The sequence below is a fragment of the Pyrgilauda ruficollis genome, unplaced genomic scaffold, assembly GCF_017590135.1.
Source record: "Pyrgilauda ruficollis isolate IOZ18807 unplaced genomic scaffold, ASM1759013v1 scaffold16, whole genome shotgun sequence".
Taxonomy (NCBI): domain Eukaryota; kingdom Metazoa; phylum Chordata; class Aves; order Passeriformes; family Passeridae; genus Pyrgilauda; species Pyrgilauda ruficollis.
Genome location: NW_024514764.1, coordinates 13,614,216 through 13,635,842, shown reverse-complemented (window position 1 = coordinate 13,635,842; position 21,627 = coordinate 13,614,216). Strand labels below are relative to the sequence as shown.

Sequence of the window (21,627 nt, the reverse complement as noted above, 5' to 3'; positions counted from 1 at the left end):
TGCTTACTCCCAAGAAGCTGAGCTGCTGTCCAGCTGCCAAAAGGGCAGGTAAGTAACAGGAGCTGGGCATTTGTGTAAGGAAAGACAAGCAGGATCTGATTGCTTTCAGAAACAGCTGAGCTATTCCATGGTGACTGGGTGCTCAGAGCACCAGTACAGTGAAACAGCACAGAAACAGCCACAGAGGGAGACAGTCCAGGCCACAGATAAGGCTCAAGTCCTTTCTCCAAATCTTTAGAGCACGAAAATGACAAACAAGGTGCTAAAACTTTCACTTATTTGTGGGCAAAATAAATTGCCAGATTTCACTCAGGGCCTTATAATAATGAACAGTAAGGGTTTAATTTAGATATCCAGATTTATTGACATGCCCAAGCTCTAGATGTTTTTGTCAGCCTGAATTTCAATCAAAAAGAAGCTGAGGGAATACCAGCAGTTCTGGAGTACCAATTCTGTTTGCCACTTTCACTTCAAGCAGGGAATCACAATCAACCTGAAGAAGTTTCTCAAGCCTTATGAAATCACAGAATGGTTTGGATGGACACACAGAATCACCAGGTTGGAAAAGACCTTTAAGATCATCGAGACCTTAAAGCCCATCTTGTTCCACCCCCCTGCCATGGGCAGGAACACCTTCCACTGTCCCAGGTTGCTCCAAGCCCTGTCCAACCTGGCCTTGGACACTTCCAGGGATCCAGGGGCAGCCACAGCTTCTCTGGGCACCCTGTGCCAGGCCCTAAACACCCTCACAAGGAAGAATTCCTTCCTAATGTCCAATTCGTCTGTGGGAAGCCATTCCTCCTGGTCTTGTGTCTCCAAAGCAACTGAACTATCCCACACTCGGGACCCAGCAGCCTTTCCAGCCTCAGAGTCTCTAATCCCAGTCCAGCATTGCAGGGGTGCTCAGACCATGCAGGCAGCTTCCCCCGTGTGTGAGCACACAGCTCCCCCCTCCCAGCACAGACAGCCCAGCAGGGCTCTCACTGAGTAGCTGCAGGTCTCCCTGACCACCACACGGCTGGCAAAGGTCTCGTTGTGCGCTTCGATGCGGAGCGTTCTCTCTCTCCAGTTCACCGTGTTCTTCTGGATGAAGAAGACATGCTCTACCCCTGCAATCTGAAGAGGAGGGGCAAACACAGAGAGACAAGAGTAGCTTTAGGAGCCTTTATCTATCTGAGGCAGCCAACAGAATGCAGGCCTCTCTGCTCCCGAGGTTCCACCTGCCTTCTTCAGCAGCCTGGGAGCATCCACATTCAGCTTGCAGCTCCGCTCAATGACATGGATGGCCCCATCCTCGCTCCTGGATTCGTGCAGGATTTCACTCCCCAGGAAGACTGGGATCTCTGGGCATGTAGGAAAGCGTTTCTCATAGGCCTAGAAGTGAAAATAAAGTAAATTTCAGCTTCTGGGTAAATCAATTTTAACTCTTTCTGAATTAGTTGATTCCCTTACAGTGAAAGCCCAACAAAACAGAGCCCCCTGAACCCCGGAGTTTGCCCCAGCTCTCTCAGAGGTGAAGTTAAAGCAGAGTAGGTACAAGCAGGGACAGTGCCATGTCAGTCACCAGCAAAGCGTGACCTAACATAACTTTTCCTTCACACATGAAGTAGAAACAGAATCCTGTTGTTGAAGAATACTAGGAAGGGAATCATGACTTCAACATCAGGAAGCTCCTAACTAGCAAAAGCAAACAGAGCTCTGCTGATTTCTGCTGGCTAAAGACTGGAATATTATAATCTCTGGCTCAATACTGTCTGTATGAAGCCTTAAAATGTGATGTGCCAAACAGTTCTTGTTGCCCTAAACTATCAAGGGCAAGACCATCAATTATTGGCTACTCACTTTGCCTCAATTCATCCATTTCTGAAACAACTCTGTCCAGGCTCTGAAATGTTCCCTGTTCTATTAGCACATCTCTGTGAAAAGCCCTTTCTCCAAAGCTTCTTTAGCAGCTCTAGCAGAAATCTAGTCTTGCCTGGCACTTGCATGAGCAGTACCTGCTGATGCTGCTCCTTCCCTAACTTCTTCATCTCTTACTGTATTCTAAGATGTTTGCAGGATGGAATGTTTTCCTTGGATTTCTGAAAAACCTCTTGCATGTTGTGCTGCTGTTGCAAATACGTGGTAGCTGCACAAGCTGCCCAGAGTTCCACTGCAGCTGCTCCAGGAAGAGAACCTGTGCTCTCCTTCCAGTGGGCTCTCAGAGCTCCACATTTCCATCCTAAGATGTTTCTGCCAATTCCTCTAGGAACTGCTGTCATCTTCCCACCTTCCAGAAGACACCACCATTTTATACAGCACAGAAAAATAAAAATATTCATGAGTTCTCTGTCCCAAAAGCAAACGTTGATGTGCTGATGCTGGAGCCGGGCTGGGCTGTCAGCTCCCCATTAGCACAGCCATGCAAAGCCTGGATGCCCCTGCACAGATTCATGTCCCTGCTCCCAAAATAGCCCAGGCACTTAAGGACACATTCCATATCTCCTGCTCCCGGACCTCTGGACGGGAAAGGAGCTATTTCAGATTATCATGTTGCTCCAGTATCAGGAGGGAAGTGCAGACAGCTGCCAGCTGGAGTCCTGGCCAGAACAGAGCACACAGGTTTGAAACCCTGCTCTCCCAGTCCCTCAGCAACGTCCTCCTTGTTTTGCCACACTTCCCAGAGAACCTTTCCCTTGCTTTTCACTCCTCATCACAGCAATAACAAAACCAGTTTAGACAAATCCAAAATTCCCGTGGTAAGTGACTGTTTCCAACACAGATCCACCTGGCTCCAGCCAAGAGAAGCACGCTCACTGCTTTGAGCAGCTTAATTTGTTAGGATGGGAGTTCATGGACCTGTGTCAGGTACTGCCACAGGATGCTCCCAGCCATCCTCTCCTGGTGCCAGGAGGCCTGCACACCTCAGCTCCTGCTCTCCTCCCTAAACCTGCCAACCCATTCACCTGCTCAGGCAGAGTCACCACTTCCTATTTGTGCCTCCACCTGCCCTGTCCCAACCCTCCAGACTCCAAACCACCTTCCAGGGCTATCCTGAGGCCAAAGCCTTCACCTTGCTGGTCCCTTCTGTTCCTGCACATACAAAATGTATCTCTTTAGGCCACCCATTCTAAGTTACTGGAGTCCCAAGTGGCTGGGCAGTGCATGCTGAGAACACCTTCAGAGGCCACTGGGATATCAGAAAACTTAGCAACTGCTTGTGGGCAGTTTGTCCCATGTCACTCCATACATGTGCCCTTAGCACACTTGCACAAAGTGTCACTGAAAGCCCTCCCTGAGAGAAGGCTGCCCCAATTAACTCCACAGCAAGGGTGGACAGTTCGCTAGGACAATGGGAAAGGGTGTTAAACTAAAGAGGACACACTTAAATCAGATGTTGGGAAGGAATTGTTCCCTGTGAGGGTGTTTAGGGCCTGGCACAGGGTGCCCAGAGCAGCTGTGGCTGCCCCTGGATCCCTGGAAGTGTCCAAGGCCAGGCTGGATGGGGCTTGGAGCACCCTGGGACAGCAAAAGTTGTCCCTGCCCATGGCAGGGGATAGGCTTTTAAGGTCTTTTCCCATCTCTTCCCTCCAAAATTATTCTGTGATTCTGCTCTTTCAGGGGTGCAGCTGTGCCTGGAACATTTGAGGGAGTTTCCAGACAAACAAGAGCTGTTCTAGTGGGACCAGGACCCTCCAAAGGCCTCCCTTGAACAGCTTCACCTCTAAGTGCCCCCTCACCACAAGAGCCAGTCTGAAACCACCACTGAGCCCAGGTGCCTGTGGCTCCCATCTGAAGGGAAACCACTGGATCTCAACTCCCAGCTGCTTCTTTTTCCACTAAGTATGGACTTGATCCAACTGGAAACAGGCTCCCTAATAAATTGTCATTAGATCCAGCAAAACTAAGACCAGGACTAAGAGTGCAGCCACTTTTTCAGTCAGCTAAACAACATCTGGAGCAGGAAGAGAGGCCAGGGCAGAGGCACATGGCAGTGCACAGCCTGGTGATATAACTGTGACACGAGCCCAAACACATTGCCTAAATAGGGGGAACACTGCCATATTTGACAAAGAATCCATATCCACATCAATATTAAGTCCTTTGCTAATCTTCTTTGCACAACAGCTCTAAAAATACAGCAGGGAAGATGCCTGAGATCACATGAAGGACAGCTGAAGCCCCACGCTGCAGTCACAGCAAAGCTGTTCCCAGAGCACCCAGACTTTCCATCCCTGCAGACTGAGCTCAGCAGGAGAGCAGCCCATTTCTGCACCCAGCAGAATCCTCTTACCAAAATCCTCCTCTCTGTGCAACAGCCCATTGCTGCAACAGGGAAACTGAGGGAGCTTATAAAGACAGAGAAATACTTAATTTTTTTTCAAGCCATCACAAGGCTCTTACGTCTCTGTTCCCAGAGCACCCAGACTTTCCATCCCTGCAGACTGAGCTCAGCAGGAGAGCAGCCCATTTCTGCACCCAGCAGAATCCTCTTACCAAAATCCTCCTCTCTGTGCAACAGCCCATTGCTGCAACAGGGAAACTGAGGGAGCTTATAAAGACAGAGAAATACTTAATTTTTTTCAAGCCATCACAAGGCTGTTATGTCTCCTCTGGGATTCTGCAGAGTCCAAGGTGGACAACAGAACATCCCAGAGAAATGAAAGGCACACAGCACTTAGTATTAATAGTTTCAATGCTTTGGCTGCCTGCACTTGATCTTTCAGCTCCTTCCTGCAGGAACTCTGTGCAGAGCAGGATACAGGAACTAGGATTTGTCACTCCCTTCTGTGCCTCTCCTTTCCCAGAAGGAACAGCAGCAGTGTAGTGCCAGCACTGGGTGCTCTGCTGTGGGTCTGCACTTCAGACTGACACTGGGATGACTAAAGTCTCCAACAGAATCAGATATATATCAAATACATATCTAATAAAATTAATGGTACCGTGAAGCCACTCCCTCCCTTCCTCTAAATCTGTGGGATTAACACCTCATACCCAAACCAACCATTCCACAAGAGGTGCTGGCTCAGGCCCACCAGTGTCCTTCCCTAAATCAAGTTGGTTTTCCCCAGATTTCTGACAAAACAATCATTGCAAAAATCAGTGCTTTTGTTGTAGTGGACTGTGACCAACCGTTAAAGAGTAATTTAAATCTCTGCAGTTGTGAAACTGAAATTACACGTTAAATTTCACAAGAGGGCTGAGTGAAGACAGAGGGACCTGGAATCTGTTTGAACTCATCAAGATCTTTTGCTTAGAACTATAACAAATTATGGAAAAAAAAAAAAAAAAAAGTGAAACAATTTCTAGCTGAAAAGTTAAAACATGCAGGGAAAGTCAAAGATCTCAAAGGTTCAATAGTGTCAGATTTTCCTTTCACACTGAAGAGAGCCCAAACTAGGATAAGGAGATTTCCAACTGGTTACAGTGACCTCTGCATCCCAACAAAGACCCCTTAGTGCCACTGAAGCTGACAAATAATTAATTACAAGGAGCAATCACTAGCAATGATACAGCTGACTGTGAAATCAGCAGAGTGCTCTGACCAAGCTTTTGCCCTGGGATCTCCTGGGAAATACATCCAAGTGGTTTTACCTGCTCTGGTAAATATCCATCCCAAATGGATTACGGACCAACACTGAAAAGTGAAAATCAGCTTGTGAGAGGAGAGCTTGAGAACAATGCAAGAAGCCATGCTTGGAAGTGTTCTGACCTGCTGGCTAAATACTCAGTAACCAGTACAAACCCCACATCTGTGAGAAGACAGTACTCCTAAGGTCAGCCAGATGCCAAACAAGAACAAATAACACAAAACCACAAGTGTCAAACCCCAAAAGTGACAATCTAAAGCCTCACAGCCATGGAGAAAAGAGGAAATTACCCTCCTTTACCCCCCTCCACCTGCTCAGCCCCTTCCCCTGCAGAGCAAGCCCTGCACACCCCCAGCCCCGGGGTGTCAGAGTGCTCCTGCCCTCCTCTCTGGGAGCTGTGTCACTGCTGCTCCTACAGGAGCCACAGGACATGGCCAGCAGGCAGGATCTTTCTAACAGCTACTCCTGTTTCTCCTTGGCAGGGTTTTCTAGGAAGTGACCTTGAAATCAATTTACACCACAGAGACCTCAGGAATGCACAACAACAGGGACGTGTAACCACTGAATTACTGCAGGAAACAAAACACCTCAGCAGCCAAACCCCCTGCACACCTGGAGGCAGCTCCCTTCAGCCTGCTGGGTCCCCAGTGGCTCCCATGTGCTTCCAGAGGCAGCTTCTGTGAGATGGGATCTCCAAGAGTACCAGAGCTGGGGGTGGGGGGGAATCTGCATTGTGTGGAGCACAAAGAAACTTAATAGTGGTGCACCTGATGTAGACAGAATTTATAGTCAATATTACACGAATATGTGACAAGGAGAAGACTTCATCCTTCTGCTAAAATACTTCAGATTTTCATGCTCAGACAGTGTTTAAATCTGTATTAATTAATGAGATTCCTCGAGGTCATGTTACAGCCATGTGCAGGTTGCCAGGAAAAAGGAAGCCCTGTGTTCAGAGGAAGGAAAGTGAGGAGGAGGTACCATACCAGGTTTTGAGCTGAAGATGCCCAGATCATCATCTCTTTGAAAAGAGATGAAGAGAAGCAAGATGAAGACACCTCATCACTTTTAAGTAGGAAGTGGATGCATTTGGAGCAGCTTTTGAGCAGCTCTAATGATACATAAATATTCCTCTGCAGATTGAGGCCTTCTAGGAAAAAGGAATTTCATCCTGCAGTTCCTCCCACTGCTTGGTCTCAGTGCTGAAGGGAACCACAGAGTCTGCACACACCAGACACAATAATCCACGTGCTTTGAACAGATCAGATACCAGCTTCCCACTAGCCACAAAGTAAGAAAAAATATACAAGGAACAATGTGGGAGGGACAAAATGCATATTTAGGGTACAGAAAGGCACCGATTCAGGGAAAAGAGAACTTCATTTCAAGGAGGTGCAGAGTATGCACAGCAAAAGTGCTTGGGGCCTGAGGGGAAAAAATAAACAGTTCTGTTAGCCAGAGGAAAAAGATTTGCCAGTGAGAAGTGCATGGGACAACAGCACCCAGGCCACAAACATTGACCCAGTGTTATCTCTGCCTGGACTACAGCCAATAATTTGCCTCATTCCTTCAGATTTTGGTGAAAGAAACAATTCAGGGAGCAGCAGCATCTATTGCAATACAGGCACAACTGAGGGCCACAGCAAACCCCCTGAAGCCAGGCGCTGCACTGCAGCTGCACAAAGCTCCCAGGAAGCCACCAACGTGCCTGACCTCCTGTCTGAGAAGGAACAATATCCCATTCAAGCTGTCCTGCTGCAGCCTCCTCTCTCCTCTGCTGGGAGAAGGAACTCTGTGTGGAGAAGTTGGGATCACCAACAGCACAAGGCTTTGGCCTTTACAAAAAACCGTGGAAGTGACACCTTATCCACTGCTTGTCACAGCCCAGTGTGGAGAGAGAGAAACCAAAATGGGAAGGCAAGGAAGCAGAGATCTGGTGTGACTAACACCTGAAAGAGCAAAACACAGCAGTCAAGTGTCACATCACACATTTACTGCTTGATGATTCACCCCAAAATCAAACAGGCTGGCTCACAAACTAATGGCTACTCAGAAGGACACTCTGTCATTGCCAGAAGCTGCTGTGAGAATTTATACAAACTGGCCACGATTCAGGGTCAGACTTGGGAAGGTCACTGTGCTCAGCAGTTAAACAAGCCCATACAGGTTGAGATGTAAGGATTAATTTTGATTCTGAATTTTACCACCTCTTTTAGTCCCTGCTGAAGAGTTTGTAATTCATCTTCTGCACCTACACGTTCAGTAGAGTCTTTTGGTCACTACTGGAAGATGAGATAAAGGTGGTACAGCAGAGCTGGAGGTGTCTCCTTGGGCTGTGCCTCTGAACTGGAGCTCCCTTCAGAGCTCAGCCATCCCTGCACCAGCCAGCACCCACCAGATTAAGCTTGAGACACAACCCATCCTTCAAGGAAATAACTTCCGTGCTGCAGCTGGAGAAGGTGAATAAACCTGCAGAGACCCTTGGGATTAGCGCAAACCTTCTCCAGTCACACAAGGTGCCAGCACCATCCTGCTCAGCAAACGGAGTCTGAGCAGTGGCAAAGCTCCCAGAGACCTCTGCCATCCCCCAAAACACACTGAGGGTGATGTGCAGATGTTGCCAGCAGCTCTTCCATCACCCAGCAGCTGTGACAAACGGCCCTCACCAAACGCTTTCTGCTCACTTGAGGGGAAACATCCCACACCACAGTCCCAGGAGAAATGTCAGCTCTTTCCCAACCATGGCTCACTCTCCACCTGCTTCATGCCAAGGGAGGAGGTGGCAGGGCCTGGGGCTGAGCCCCCAGTGCAGAGCCAGCCCAGCTGACACACAGAGCATCACTCCCAGCTCCTGGTGCCAAATGCTGCTCAGCAGGAAGATGAGGGGATATTTTTAGTGTATCTTGACAGCAGAGTTTCAAGCCTTCAAGTCACACTGAAGCATCATGTCTTGAGTCAACACTAGATTATCTCTAAGTGCATAAAATGTTAACCCACTAGCTTCTGGCAGTCACAGCAATCTCACCTTCCAAACTTGGCAAAAAGTAGGAACGAGGGAAGATACCTTCTTTAAAATATCTGGCATAGCCCATGGCTGCAGGCAGACCATGCACATCCAAGGAGGAATTGTCAAGTTTTATATACCAAACAATCTATACATCAATAAAAATCTGTAACATATACCTACAACCTGTAACAATCAATAACAAAGCAGATCCTGCTTTGCAGGGATTTTTTAACTTCTCAGCTGCTTAGGTTATTATCAAGACATTTCATGTCATGTGTGGCATGGGTTGACCACCAAAGAACACCTGTTTTGAAGCATTTTCCCCCCTTGCACATTGATTCTCTCTCCATCTCCAGGGCCCTGCCACCCAGCAATAGCATTTCAGGCAGTACCTAAAAGCTGTGCCATTACCTGCATCACAGAGGCTGCAAAGGAGCTCCCAAGCACTGCAAAGCTCTTCCTCGTGCCACCTGCAGCCACCCACAGAGAGGGCAGCAGGATCCTCCCCCCTGGCACTCCTGCAGCTGCTGCACTGAGAGCCCCCCTCCAGCCCCCCTGGCTGCTCCACACAGCCCTCTGTGCCTTCACTGCTGCTCTGAGGATTCCAGCTGCCAGGAGCTGCTCTGCTTCCCTGCAGCAAGTCCTCTCCTGGCTCCAGAGCTCACACTTTAAAGCACAGGCTACGAGCCAGCTTCAAATATTTTAGTTAAGATTCTACTTTTCTTTATTTAAAACCAGGCTGTGACAATACCATAATAGTGGCAACAACCTGGAGCCCCAGGTGGGGCTATTCCAGCCTGTAACTACAACTTGGCATTCAGGAGCCCCCCAAAGTGTCCTCTGTGGTGCATCAGTGCCACGGCACTGTAGGTGGCCTGACAAACAATCTGCAGCAGCCTTTGAGGCCTGGCTGGGCTGTGAACACACACACTGAACTGTCACTCTGAACAAACCCACAGAGCTGATGTGAGCCCTGCTAGACATCAGCCTGCTTGTGCATTGTACAGCTCCCACAGCGTTTCTCTGCTCCCAGCACACCCCGAGCTGTTGGGTGTTCAGTAGCAGAAGGGGGCTCAGAGGTTCTGTTGCAGGAGCATCACTTCATCAGCCAGTGAAAAATCAAAACCTTTAAGACACCACAGCATTAGGGAGGAGAGCACACCAGGATTTAAGCAGTCTCTTTATACATTCAATCTGCTAAAGGCAACAGGAAGAAGTCATTAAATAAAGCTACTTAAAATCTAAAAACTTTAACACAATGCATGTTGATGCTGAAAAGGAAAATAAATTTGAAAAAGTGTTTGGAAAGCTGTTCTGGCTGTCAGGACCTGACCTCCAGCATTCAGTTTCTTCTTCTCCAGCTAAGCCTGACAGCCAAAATAGCAAGGAGTTTTTTCAATTAGCCTGCATCTACGAAGTTCCTAACACTGGTGACAAAAGAATGTTAGGCTGGTTGAGAAATGAGCAATGCATTTGGATTTTAGTTGTTCTGGATGGTGACTCTCGCATGTAACCCTGGACCAGATCCTCAGCTGCTGGAATGGAGCAAAAGCTTTGCCAGCTAACAAACACTGCAGAGAAGGCTGAGGGACAGCAGTGAGGACCACTGCCACATCCAGTGAGAATCACTGGGACTGCTCCTGAGAGTCAGACACAAGAGAAGGACATCTCACATTGGCACCATGGATGTTTGGTTTTCAGGGGTATGACCCTGTGTACAGGATGAGAGAGTAGAGATGATGGAGAAGGAATTTTCTGCTGCTTACTCCATGAGAAGCAAGTTCTGACTTTAAATAAACTTGCAGCATTTGTAGCCTGAATTAAACTTGTCACTCAGCTTGTTAGAAGCGCTAACACTCAAACTAAACTGAGCTGAAACAGAACCATCCACTGTTAATTTCCTACTTCATCTTACCTGTGAAATAAAAAACTGCAGATCAACTAAAAGTAAAGGACATTGGAAACCTACAAATCTGGAGATGGACTTGGAGGAGGGCACAGAGTGATAGGACAAAGGGGAATGATTTCACCCTGGCACAGGGTGCCCAGAGCAGCTGTGGCTGCTCCTGGATCCCTGGCAGTGTCTGAGGCCAGGCTGGACAGGTCTTGGAGCCACCTGGGATAGTGGAAGGTGTTCCTGCCCATGGTAGGGGGTGGGATGGGCTTTAAGATCCCTTCAAACCAAACTGTTCTGTGATTCAAAGAACACTGAATCACCACTAAAACCACAAGAGTCAGGGAACTGCTTGGAGGTGCAGGCCAGGAGCTCAGATGTTGCAGCTTTCACCTGCACAGCCAGGCAGGAGGCTCCTGAGCTGCCACAGGTCTGTCAGAGACTCTGAGTGACGCTGGAGATGAGAAACACCCCCACACCAAACAGGCACCCCAGAGGAGCCACCCCCACCCAAATTCTCACTGCAGGAGCAGAATTGCCCTGGCCTGATGAGCAGCACTCAGGCAGCACAGAAGCACACACCACGGCTCCCCATGTGTGTGTCCAAGAGCTCGGGCTCCCAGCTGCACAGATATGTGTCAGCACATGCCGTGGGCAGCACCAAGAAATGAGGTCAAGCAGAAAGCAGCACTGACTCACATCAGGCACATGTGGGGCTCCACGGCAGTTTTGTCTCAAGCACAAAATACAACTGCACAGGCAATGGGAGCTGATGCTCCTGCAAACCTCCCAGTGCCTGATCTCTGTTCTTTTTCCCCAAATCATGACTTATTTTTATATAGCAGTGCAGAAAGATCCCTCTCTTGCAGCAGAAACCATAAACTGCTCTTAGCAGTGAGAGCTGAACGTGAAGTGCACTGTGGCAAGAGGAGCAAATCATTGACAAGTGCTGTCAGAGATTTCTCATCTGCACCACTAATGCAGCCACTGAAATTATCCAGCACAGACAGAAGACCCTGTAAGGTCTCTGGGGGGTTATTCCCAACCTGTAGCTTTAGGGACCCAATCCTATAAATCGCCTAAAGTGTGTGAAAATGGTCAACGTCAACCGTGAGCACGAAGGGCTGAGGCACTACTAAAAATAACAGGAACACAACTCCCTACCACATTCAAAGCTGAAACCCTCCAGCCCCAGCTATCTCATCTAACCTAATAATTAATTGCAAATAACATTAAATATGCAACATGTCTCTCTCTTGGCCATTTCCTGCATGTTGGACTTGCTCACCCAAACCAAATTCTCCTCCCCAGTACATCACAGAAGGCTCAAAAATATTTGCATCTCTCCTATGTGGCAGAGGTACCTTTCCCTTCTGGATTTTTCATTCATTATAACATTTTTAAAAAATCCCTTTTAGCATTCCAACTACAACAGAAAGAAAATGAAAACTAAGTTTATACTTGGGAATTTTCTTGGCTGCGAGATAAAATTAGAAGACATGCAATGTCAAATCTACTGATCTAATTGAAGGGAAGACAAGATGAGGCCCAGAGAGGCATGGACAATCCATTGGAGGAACAGCTCCATTTAAAAGAGGACACAGACAAAAAAGATAAAATAGAAAGGAAAAACATGACAAGATAACAAAGCCTAACAGAAGTCAAGGTTCTTTTCAAGTATAAGGTATAAAGGTGTCAGGCACTGGATATGTGTTTGAAGAGCATAACACTTTTGATCCATTAATGTGAATCCGAGTTGGGAACAAAGCAGGAAATGACTACATTGACCTTGGACAGGTGTGGAAAAAACACCTTTTGCTTAAATCTGTTTTAGAAGGAAGGACAAGAAAAAAGAAAATAAATCAAAACTCCCAAATGACAAGAAAAGACTTGTTAGGCTGATTCTCTTTTACTTCCTCAGATGCACAGGACTGGCAAAGAGAGCAAGGAGGGGAATGTTCTTCCAAGGACTTGGAATACACATCAAATCTGTCTGCAAATGCTCCGACCCAAGCTATAGGAGCATTAGCAAAGGCAGAGTGTAAATCCAGAGACAATTACCCTAACACGCGGTAACAAAGGCATCTCCAGGAAAAGCCCCAGCTCATCCCTGGAGCACAGCCTCAGGCACACACACGGCCTCTGCACAAGTCCCAGCAGGAGAACTCCTGCTCCTGGGACCCGGGACCTGTGTGAGCCAACAAGGAATTGCTTGCCAAATTCGGCTGTGACAGCCCTATTTCTCAAACTGTATGTAAGCAAAGCACACCCACTGCTTTCTAGGGTCCAAACACTGGAGGTTCTGAGCGAAAAATACTTTTGCCAACTTACTTCCCGCGTTCTGTTCAGGCTGTGTTGTGAGGGATGACCCTCCCCAATGAGCAATTAAGCACAAGTGTATCAGGCTGAAGGGTGCCCAGGGGTCTGTAAAACATGGGGGTGTCTTTGGGTCACCCCTGTGACCTCTGCTTTCCTACCACTGCCTGAGACCTCGGCACTCCAAGGGTTCCCACACGGCATTTGAGGGGCAGAGATGAAAGCAGCTGAATCTCAGCGCTGAGGAAGCTGCTGTCAGATTTATGGTGAAGGAGATTAACAGCAATGCCACGTGCTGAGGAGCAAAACAGCTTCACTGCACACCCACTCTTCCCTGCAAAACTTCCAGCCACTAAAGTCTGGTACCCGACAGCTCCGCGCCATCCGCGCGGCCTCCACACAAACCGGAGCCTCCGTCTGAACACGGCAGCCAGCTCCGCACCCAGCTCGGCCTGAAGGACCACCACCAGGCTGAATGCTGCTTGACAACAGCAGATCCTGCTGGGAACTCAGGATTTCACAGGACAGCGGGAGAGAGGGGGTCTGTATTCTGCTCCCTACTCCACAGTAGAGTCTGCTGAGTGACCCTGGAAAAGGAACTTGTTCATAAGAAAGAGGACTAACAACTTTGCTAAGATTTGCTGAACGACCAAAGGATGACATTTACATCCCCAGCCCTCAATTCCCAGGGAATTTTAAGTTCAGTTATGCCGAAAAACTGAAAGCAAATAAAATTAAACCACTGCAAAATTAAGCCTTCCAGCCCCTGGCCTTTAGGCATGTGCTAACAGCTTACAAAGGATTTGTCTCAAGGCAGCCCTCCTCAATTAGCAGCCAATCGACTGAGGAGCATCTGGTGGTAGCTTTATCCTGGTAATAGACACAACAGGAATGTGGAGAGGTGTGCACAGAGCAAAGGCTCCCAGGATGCTCATCACAGGTACTGGTGTCTTATTCTCACACAGGATGCACTGAGAGAGCAAAGAGCACAGCCAGGAAAGCCGCACTGCCACAAACATCAGCCCCAGACTGGTCAGGGCAATTCTGGGACACCTCACTGCTTTAGCTGTGAACAGACACGGCAAATCTGGGTAAGACTGGGGAAAAAAGGGGTGGGTTTGGGACGGAGCTCAACTGTCAGCAAAAGCAGTGTTCATCTGGATGATCAGAGAGCAAAGTGAGCAGCAGCCACTCTCAGCTGCTGCTGCCTTTGGGGTCCCCTATTCACAATGAAGAACAAACTGATGCTCCCGGTTTTCATGGTTGATATAAAATGTTGGAGGCTGTTTTGGATGAAACAAATCTCAAGGCATGTATTTCTCAGAAATCTTGAAGAGGCCACATAGTCAAGAGGAACTCAATAGAGGCTCTCCCTTCCATTCATGGAAATCACATCAGCTGCCTGCAACAGCTGCAGCTTTCCATCTTCATTCCAGGCTCCCATAAACTAAAGGAACTGGGAACAGGAACTGGGGAAGCAGCAGGCTAAAAGTGGCCAACACCAAGCCTAGGGATCCCTTCAGCTGACTGAAATGCCCAGCAGATTACAAAACAAAACCTTGCAAAATTCCATAGGCAAGCTCCTCTAACAACACTCAAATGCTGCCCTTGAAATGCAGCAGCAAACCTTTGAGAAGGGTATTTGACTCACACCTAATTGTGACAAAGTCCAGAATATCACAAAGAAACTCTGCCTAAAGCAGCTCCCATGGTCAACATCAGCCTTCTGCATCACCTGTGAATGAACTTCAATGACAGCCCTCAAGTCCCTTGTGGAAATCACAAGATTTGGAGAGAGGTTTCCTGACAGTTCAACCACAGAGTGGATGGGGAAGAACAATACAGAAGACTTTTTCCAAAGATTTCCAGCTTTTAACCAAATCAAAAAGCTCAGTATTACTCTGAATGCAGTTGTAGATACATCCATACTACAGTGCTGATTGGGATAACATCTGGACAGATTTTGAACTGAGTAGCATTTGGTGATATGGCAAAGAAGGTGTCTGGCCACAAACTGACCCTGCCTAACTATGTCAATTTTTTTTCCTTCCTTGTCAAAGTCAAAGAATAATTACAGAAGGTTGGATTTTCTTGTTTGTTTGTTTTCCCTTCTAACAACTAAACTGCCATTCTTAATGCTGAGATACTGATCCTTATTTTTCCTGGAAAATTGGAGGAGGGGAGCTGAGGCTCTGTTCCTGCAGTAGGACTGTCACAGACATCCAGCCCAACCCACAGTCCCCCAGCAGCTGGAGCAGGGAAAGTGCTGAGTGTTACTCACTGCCATGACGAGCTCAAAAGGGTATTTGTAGACTCGAACTGGGGACTGGTATTTCTGCACCATTTTTACCACACACCTGTAATAGAGAAAAATTGGAACATTTTAGAACCCCCACACCAAGCCATGCAATACATTCTAGGCGATTTTTACAGACATTACTAGAAGTTGTAGCTCTTTCTTACAAATAGAGAGGAGATTTATTAGGTAGAATACCTTGCCTAGTAAGTGGCAGAGACAGAGGCAAGTCTCTGCAGTCCCAGTCCAGAGCTGTGCCCAGCATCCTGTGCTGCTTGCCAGCACTACTGCAATAAATTCAACTTGGAGCTCCAACAAAACTCACAATAATTAAAGCACAGCACAGAGATGTAAAGCCAGAGTGAATCGTACTCTGCAGAAGGAGCCTGTCTTAGGAGCCTTACAGAGCCTACATAGCAATTCTTCCCCCTATCCCCCCTCCCTACATTATATCTGTAATCGTTGGGGCAAAATCTTTCTCATTGAAAGCTTCCACAGCTTCCCACACCTTGATGTTTAAAATGCTTTTGTGCACCAAGTAGGATTCAGTTGTTTTAACTCACTGAAAGGAAGGAAAAGGAAGCAGCATGCTGAAAGAACATGCCTGATGCTAAGCTGGCAATCACATCCCACAGCCTGGATGCCCACTGTTCCAGCTGAACTGAGGCAAGAACTGCAGGGAGCAGGAACAATCCTGTCCTCAGCATTTCCCTGCTCCCAGCCACCTCTCACTGTCCTCATCAGGATTCCTCCCTCAGACTCTCCTGCCCGGGTTTTAACCCTCAAACATGCACCAGTAACCAGAATCTCAAGGGAAGTACACAAATCATTATAAAAAGCATTATTAGTTTGCTTTCTGCAATTCCTTTAGGAATTCCTTTGTACTGCTCCTGCCAATACCATCCGCGAACATCAGGACACAAAAGGCTGGATGGCTGGTTGGAGGCTCTGTGCTCATTCCACCCCACTCAAATTCCACTGCTGAGCAGACACAGCCCTTGGCAAGTGACGCAGTGTAGCGCTGAACTCAACAGTCAGAGCACTCAGACAACTTATCCCTGACATTTTCAGCCCAAACCGGAGGTGAAACATGAATAGGCAATAGATTCTCCCTCAAAAATTGTCACAAAATGCCATCACACTGTAAAATCTATGCAAGGGTGAGGGAAAAAGGACTTGAAAAGTTTGAGTAGCTGAGAATGGGGGATTTTTGGAGAAATAGGGCCCAGCAATCAGACAGTTCCTCTGCAGAGGATTACATTAGCCAAGCAGCAAAGGTCAGGGCTCACTGGATCTCTCAGTCTCACTGGTGCTAAAAGCCAGTCCATGCCAAGCCAGAGAACCTCCCAGCAGAGCATCAACCCAGAGTGCAGCGAGAGGAGCAGGACAAGCACATCCCAGGAAGCCTGGGCTGCTATCAGGTATCAGATACCTGAGCCAAGAGGCACAGCACAGGGCACCTTGGAACAGGACCTGTAACACGATGAGGCTGGGCAGGGACCCTCCCGTGAGCGCAGATGGAGTGGGAGAAGCACATTTAGCTGGGATCTTGCTTATTCTGACCTCACCTCCTACACCAGGAATTCCTGCACCTCTGCAGAAGGTCAAAAACCTCCACAGCAGGAAGGCTTAAGACAGACCAGTCTAGAATCACCCACAGAGGCACCAGCCACAGAACAGGGGATGGCACAAGCTGTAGCTCAGCAGCCTTAACTGTGCTGCCTGGACAGAGCCACTGTTCCCAGCAGCTGCTGGACCCGACTGGCACAGGTTTATTGCCTCTGTGCTCCTCCAGCTGAGGGAAGGCTGGAGAAAAGAGCCAGTGACTATTACATCCACAGGAAGCTGTGGAAGAATGACAGCTGATAACTCACACCTGCCCTAGAAATCTTTCATACCTCGGCAGAGTGCAGTGGCAGCAGACCTTCTATGCCCTCTCCTGCAAACAGAGCTGTGAGATGGTCATTGTGCTTCTCAAAGCAACAGGGTCTTCTGCTGTAAGTCCTGGAAAAAAAGGAAAAAAAAGATCAGAAAACGCAATGAAAGGTGGCTACTTGGAACACCAGGCTGAAGATGATTAGTACTGATGAGGACAAAGAGTCCCAGGTGTTACCATTGGGCATCTGGGCCATATTAACTCATGATGTGCATCTTCCCAGGGCTTTAGCACCAAAGACAGATGTGTTTTTAAATTCTTCTCATGTTCCCCTCAAATTATAAACAGGTATAAACCAGAAAGAAATCACCCAGCCAGAGAGTATGTCTGCTCCTCAAACATCCTTCCAGTTCTACAGTGGCCCAGGATCCCTGCTGAACTTCCTATTTGCATCTGGCTAAAAAAACATATTATGGAAGACAACTCGGGGGAAGAGCAGTGACCCACTGAACTGCAGCAGGACCACTGAGAAACCCCAATCCACAGGTGGAGGCACACCTGGAGCATCCATGGGGAAACACCAGGAAAAAGGCTCAATACCAGCTGGCCAAGCCCAGAGGAGTTGATAAAAGCTCAGAGGTTGGAGTCATCAATGCATTGAAGCAACAAATCTGGCTACTAACAACCATGCCAATAATAGCGACCCTGACCATCCCAAGTGGATATTAAAAGTATTTAAATTCTTGCATAGCTGAACACAGAAAACAGCAGCAGCCACCACATTTCACAAAGCATCCTGTGACACACTGTGCCAACAACAGTGAGCCCTGAGAGCCTCAGCTCCCTGGGCACCCCTTTTGCTCCAGCCCACACAGCAACTCCTCTGTGAACCAAGCAGAGAGAGCTCATTACAAGCTCGAGATCCACCTGCTGGGTGCTCCAGGGGAGGAGGTGGGAAGAGGAGGGATATGGACCCCTGAGGGCACTTGCTGCAATTCTGGGAGCATTGCAGAGAAATGGATTCTGAAGAAGCAGTGGTGCACCCCCAGTGTGCAAAGCTCCCCCAGCACAGGAGCCCGTGAGGGCTCCCATGAGGAACACACATCACTACACAAAGGGACAGGCAGTGACAGTGGCTGTGTTTCCTTCTCATCCAGAATCACCCACTGCACACCTTAGGGATTTTCCATATGTTTGACTTCTATTCTATTATTTGTAGGAGCAGCTTACTCGACAGAATACAGCCAGATGGCTGGAAATCAGAAACTGACTGTATAGATTAAATACACAGAAATCCCTGAATCAAACCCCCCACCCCAGCACTCACTCAGCTCCTTCCACTCTGGAGCTGCCTGTTGGATGTGGAACTGGCAGCAAGTGACTTTATTAACTTCTCCCACCTGTGGTGGCTGCTTTTCATCTTGAAGAGAACTGAGCAGGTTTTTTTGTTTTGTTTTTGACGAAGAACTGCTGAAAATAGCAGGATTCTTGACTTCCTCAAATACCATTACACCACGTGAAAGCCAGCTGTGGCACCCAGCTAAGCTGATATTTCCAGTTAGAAAAGGGGGACTCCACAGGGCTGCATTCTTTCCTCCTGCCTTCTAGAGAAAGGTGTGTGACATTTCCTCTGCCTGGGGCCCCTTTCACTTAGGGATATTGTAATTGATGCTTTACACACAGAATAACAACACAGCACCAAGCTGTAGGATATTTATTAGAGCTTTTTCACCTGAGAACTGAAGAACAAGTCTCTTGAAGCTTGATGTAAGGCAGGCTCAAAGCAGAATGGTGCCAGAATAAACCTTTACCATTTTTTAGAAGCAGACATCTGCTCAGGCAGGGCTTAATCTTGCCCTTGAAACACCTCTGGAGCAGGGGAAGCAGCATGGAGGGTGCAGGTCACTGTGCTGAGGTGGAGCCTGGGCACGGCTCCAGAGGTACCTGGAGTCCTGGCGAGGATCAAAACCAAAGACAAGCAACACAAGCACCCAAACAACAACATTTATACATTCCTGATCACACAATAAAGAAGTCTTTTTGGCTGAGGGGAAGAAGGAAACGGAACAGTGTCCAGCACTCTGCTCTCAGAGCTGTTCCTCTTCCATGTGCGTATCACGACAAGCTCCATGCCAAATATTTCCACACATCCATCTCATAAAGTACTTTTCTCACCAAAGAATCACCATGGAACTTTTATGCACAGCAATACATTAACTCCCTGATATTTGCCAGCCTGCAGCAGGAGATAAGCATTCCTGAAGTAAACCCCTCATTCTTCACCTTACTACTCCACAGGAAGTCATCCCACATCCATTTATCCATCCAGTGTAGGAAATATTTCAATTCTCAAAGACAATTTAAGAGTAGGAGACACAGAATCCTGGAATGGTCTGGGTTGGAAGGGACCTTAAAGCCTATCCTGTTTCCCCCCCATGCATCGGACAGGGACACATTCCACTATCCCAGGCTGCTCCAAGCCCCATCCCACCTGAACATTTCCAGGGATGGGTCAGCCACAGCTCCTCTGGGCACCCTGTGCAAGGGCCTCATCACCCTCCATGCCTTGTCCCCAGTCCCTCTCCAGCTCTCCTGGAGCCCCTTTAGGCCCTGCAAGGGGCTCTGAGGTGTCCCTGGAGCCTTCTCCTCTCCAGGGGAGCACCCCCAGCTCTGCCAGCCTGGCTCCAGAGCAGAGGGGCTCCAGCCCTGGGGGCATCTCCATGGGCTCCTCTGGACCCACTTCAACAAGTTCACATCCTTCTTCTGCCAAGGACCCCATGTTTCAGTTTAACACGTAAATCAAGAGCAGAGCCAGGCAACAGCTTACTCAACAGTACAACAAGGCACCAGCAAACTGTTTCAGTCTGCCTTGAGTGAAGTCTGCAGCTGTATTTTCCTTGAACAGAGGCTGGCTGTCATCAGCCCCACCAGATAAGTGGTGCCATCAACACAAGCACCTTCTCACCATCGACAGACCAATTTTACGGCTTGGAGAAGCTCAGCCAAGTGACCCAGAGAATATACTTGGTTCACCTTGAAGCTGACTTGAAAACACGGAATCACACAATGGTTTGGAAGGGACCTTAAAGCCCATCTCGTTCTAGCCTCTGCCAAGGGCTAGCTCTAGCCCCACCAGCCCAGGTTGCTCCAAGCCCCGTCCAGCCTGGCCTTGGGCACTTCCAGAGACGGAGCAGCAACATCTTCTCCGGGCAACCTGTTAAATCCATCAGTGCACTAACAGCCATTGATGAGGGTCACCCTTTGTGTTTATAAATACTTCAGGGCGAGTTTCAGGGTGGATCTGTTGAACCCCGAGCCCCGGGGAGCTCGGCGTGCCCGGCTCTCCGGAGCCGCTCGGGCTGGAGCCGGGGTCGCGCTCGCAGCCGCCTCCACGGCTCGGCCGGCGGGAGCGAGCCCCGCCCGCGCACTGCCCCCGGCACGGCACAAACCCGGCAACTTCAGCGCCGCTGCGCGCTGCCCTTCCACTCCAAGGGATCCTACAGCGCCCCGAGCCCACCCCAGTCTTCACCGGCTCCTTCCCTGATCCCACAGGATTATGACTAAAATTCCCTTCTCGGCTTCCCGTGTCCGGAGGACAGCGGCTCCCGGCGCCCCCACACCCACCCACCGCCCCCGCTCCGCCGCCGCACGACGCGCCCGGGCACGCGAGACAGGAAAAGCCTCACACCCACCCACCCCCCTCTCGCCCCTCCCTCACACGGCGGCCCCGAGGGACTCCCGGAGAGCGCTGCCCACCGCAGCCGCCTCCCGTACCCCACACGATATTCCCGAGCCCATTCCCCGGCTCCCCTCCCGCCCGTCCCGCTCCCCCTCACCGCGGGCGCGGCGCAGCCCGGCCGGACCCATCCCGCTCTCGGCGGCTCCCGCGGCTGCGGCGGCCCCGCCCCTCTGCCGGCCCCGCCCCCGCGCGGCCCCGCCCCCGCAGGGCGCTGTCCATTGTGCTGCGGGGGCGCGGGCAGGCCCCGCCCCCCGCACGTGCGGCCCCCCCGCGCCCCCCGCCGCCATCTCGCTGAGGGCCGGGTGGGTCCCGGCCGTGAGGGGGACATCGCTGCCCAGCGTCCCACCAGACGCTGCCCTCTGGCAGTGGGAAGCCGTTCCCCCGTGGCCTGTCATTCCATCCCCTGTCCCAAGTCCCTCTCCAGATCTCCTGGATCCCCTTTAGGGCTGGAAGAGGCTCCAAAGTCTCCGCGGAGCCTTCTCCAGGTGAACAGCCCCAGCTCTCTCAGGCTGTCCTCACAGCAGAGCTGCTCCATCCCTCTGATCAGCTTGCTGCCTCCTCTGGACTCGCAGCTCCGTGTCCTTCCTGTGCTGAGGACTCCAGACCCGGGCGCGTCTCCAGGTGGGGTCTCGTGGGCCGAAACGGAGAATAAGGCTGGCTGTGTGTGGAGATGGGCTCACCCCATCCCACGGAGGGGTCACGGCAACAAGAGCCAGAGCTCCAGGGGTGCTTGGACAACGCCCTCAGGCACGGGGTGGGATTGTTGGAGTGTCCTGTGCAGGGCTGTGTTGGACTGGATGATCCTGATGGGAGCTTTTCAGTTCAGGATATTCCATGTTTCTATGATTCTCCACCAAACTGGCGCCTGCCCTTGAGGAAGAGGAACCTTCTTGGGTCAGGGCAGGAGGAGGCAGAGCCACAACTCCCAA

General features: G+C 49.6%; 1 protein-coding gene across 1 annotated transcript in view; it reads right to left on the bottom strand.

The window, feature by feature from the left end:
• The window catches only part of SEC14L5 (SEC14 like lipid binding 5), a 35,449-nt gene extending 14,574 nt beyond the window's left edge, over nt 1-20,875 (bottom strand). The window contains exons 1-5 of the mRNA XM_041462232.1: nt 20,796-20,875; nt 16,982-17,087; nt 15,069-15,144; nt 1,225-1,374; nt 985-1,116 (exon numbers count right to left, since the gene is read on the bottom strand). Coding sequence (XP_041318166.1) covers nt 985-1,116; nt 1,225-1,374; nt 15,069-15,131 — 345 coding nt within the window. The 5' untranslated portion in view covers nt 15,132-15,144; nt 16,982-17,087; nt 20,796-20,875. The remainder of the gene's footprint in view (nt 1-984; nt 1,117-1,224; nt 1,375-15,068; nt 15,145-16,981; nt 17,088-20,795) is intronic.
• Nucleotides 20,876-21,627: the final 752 nt, after the last annotated feature.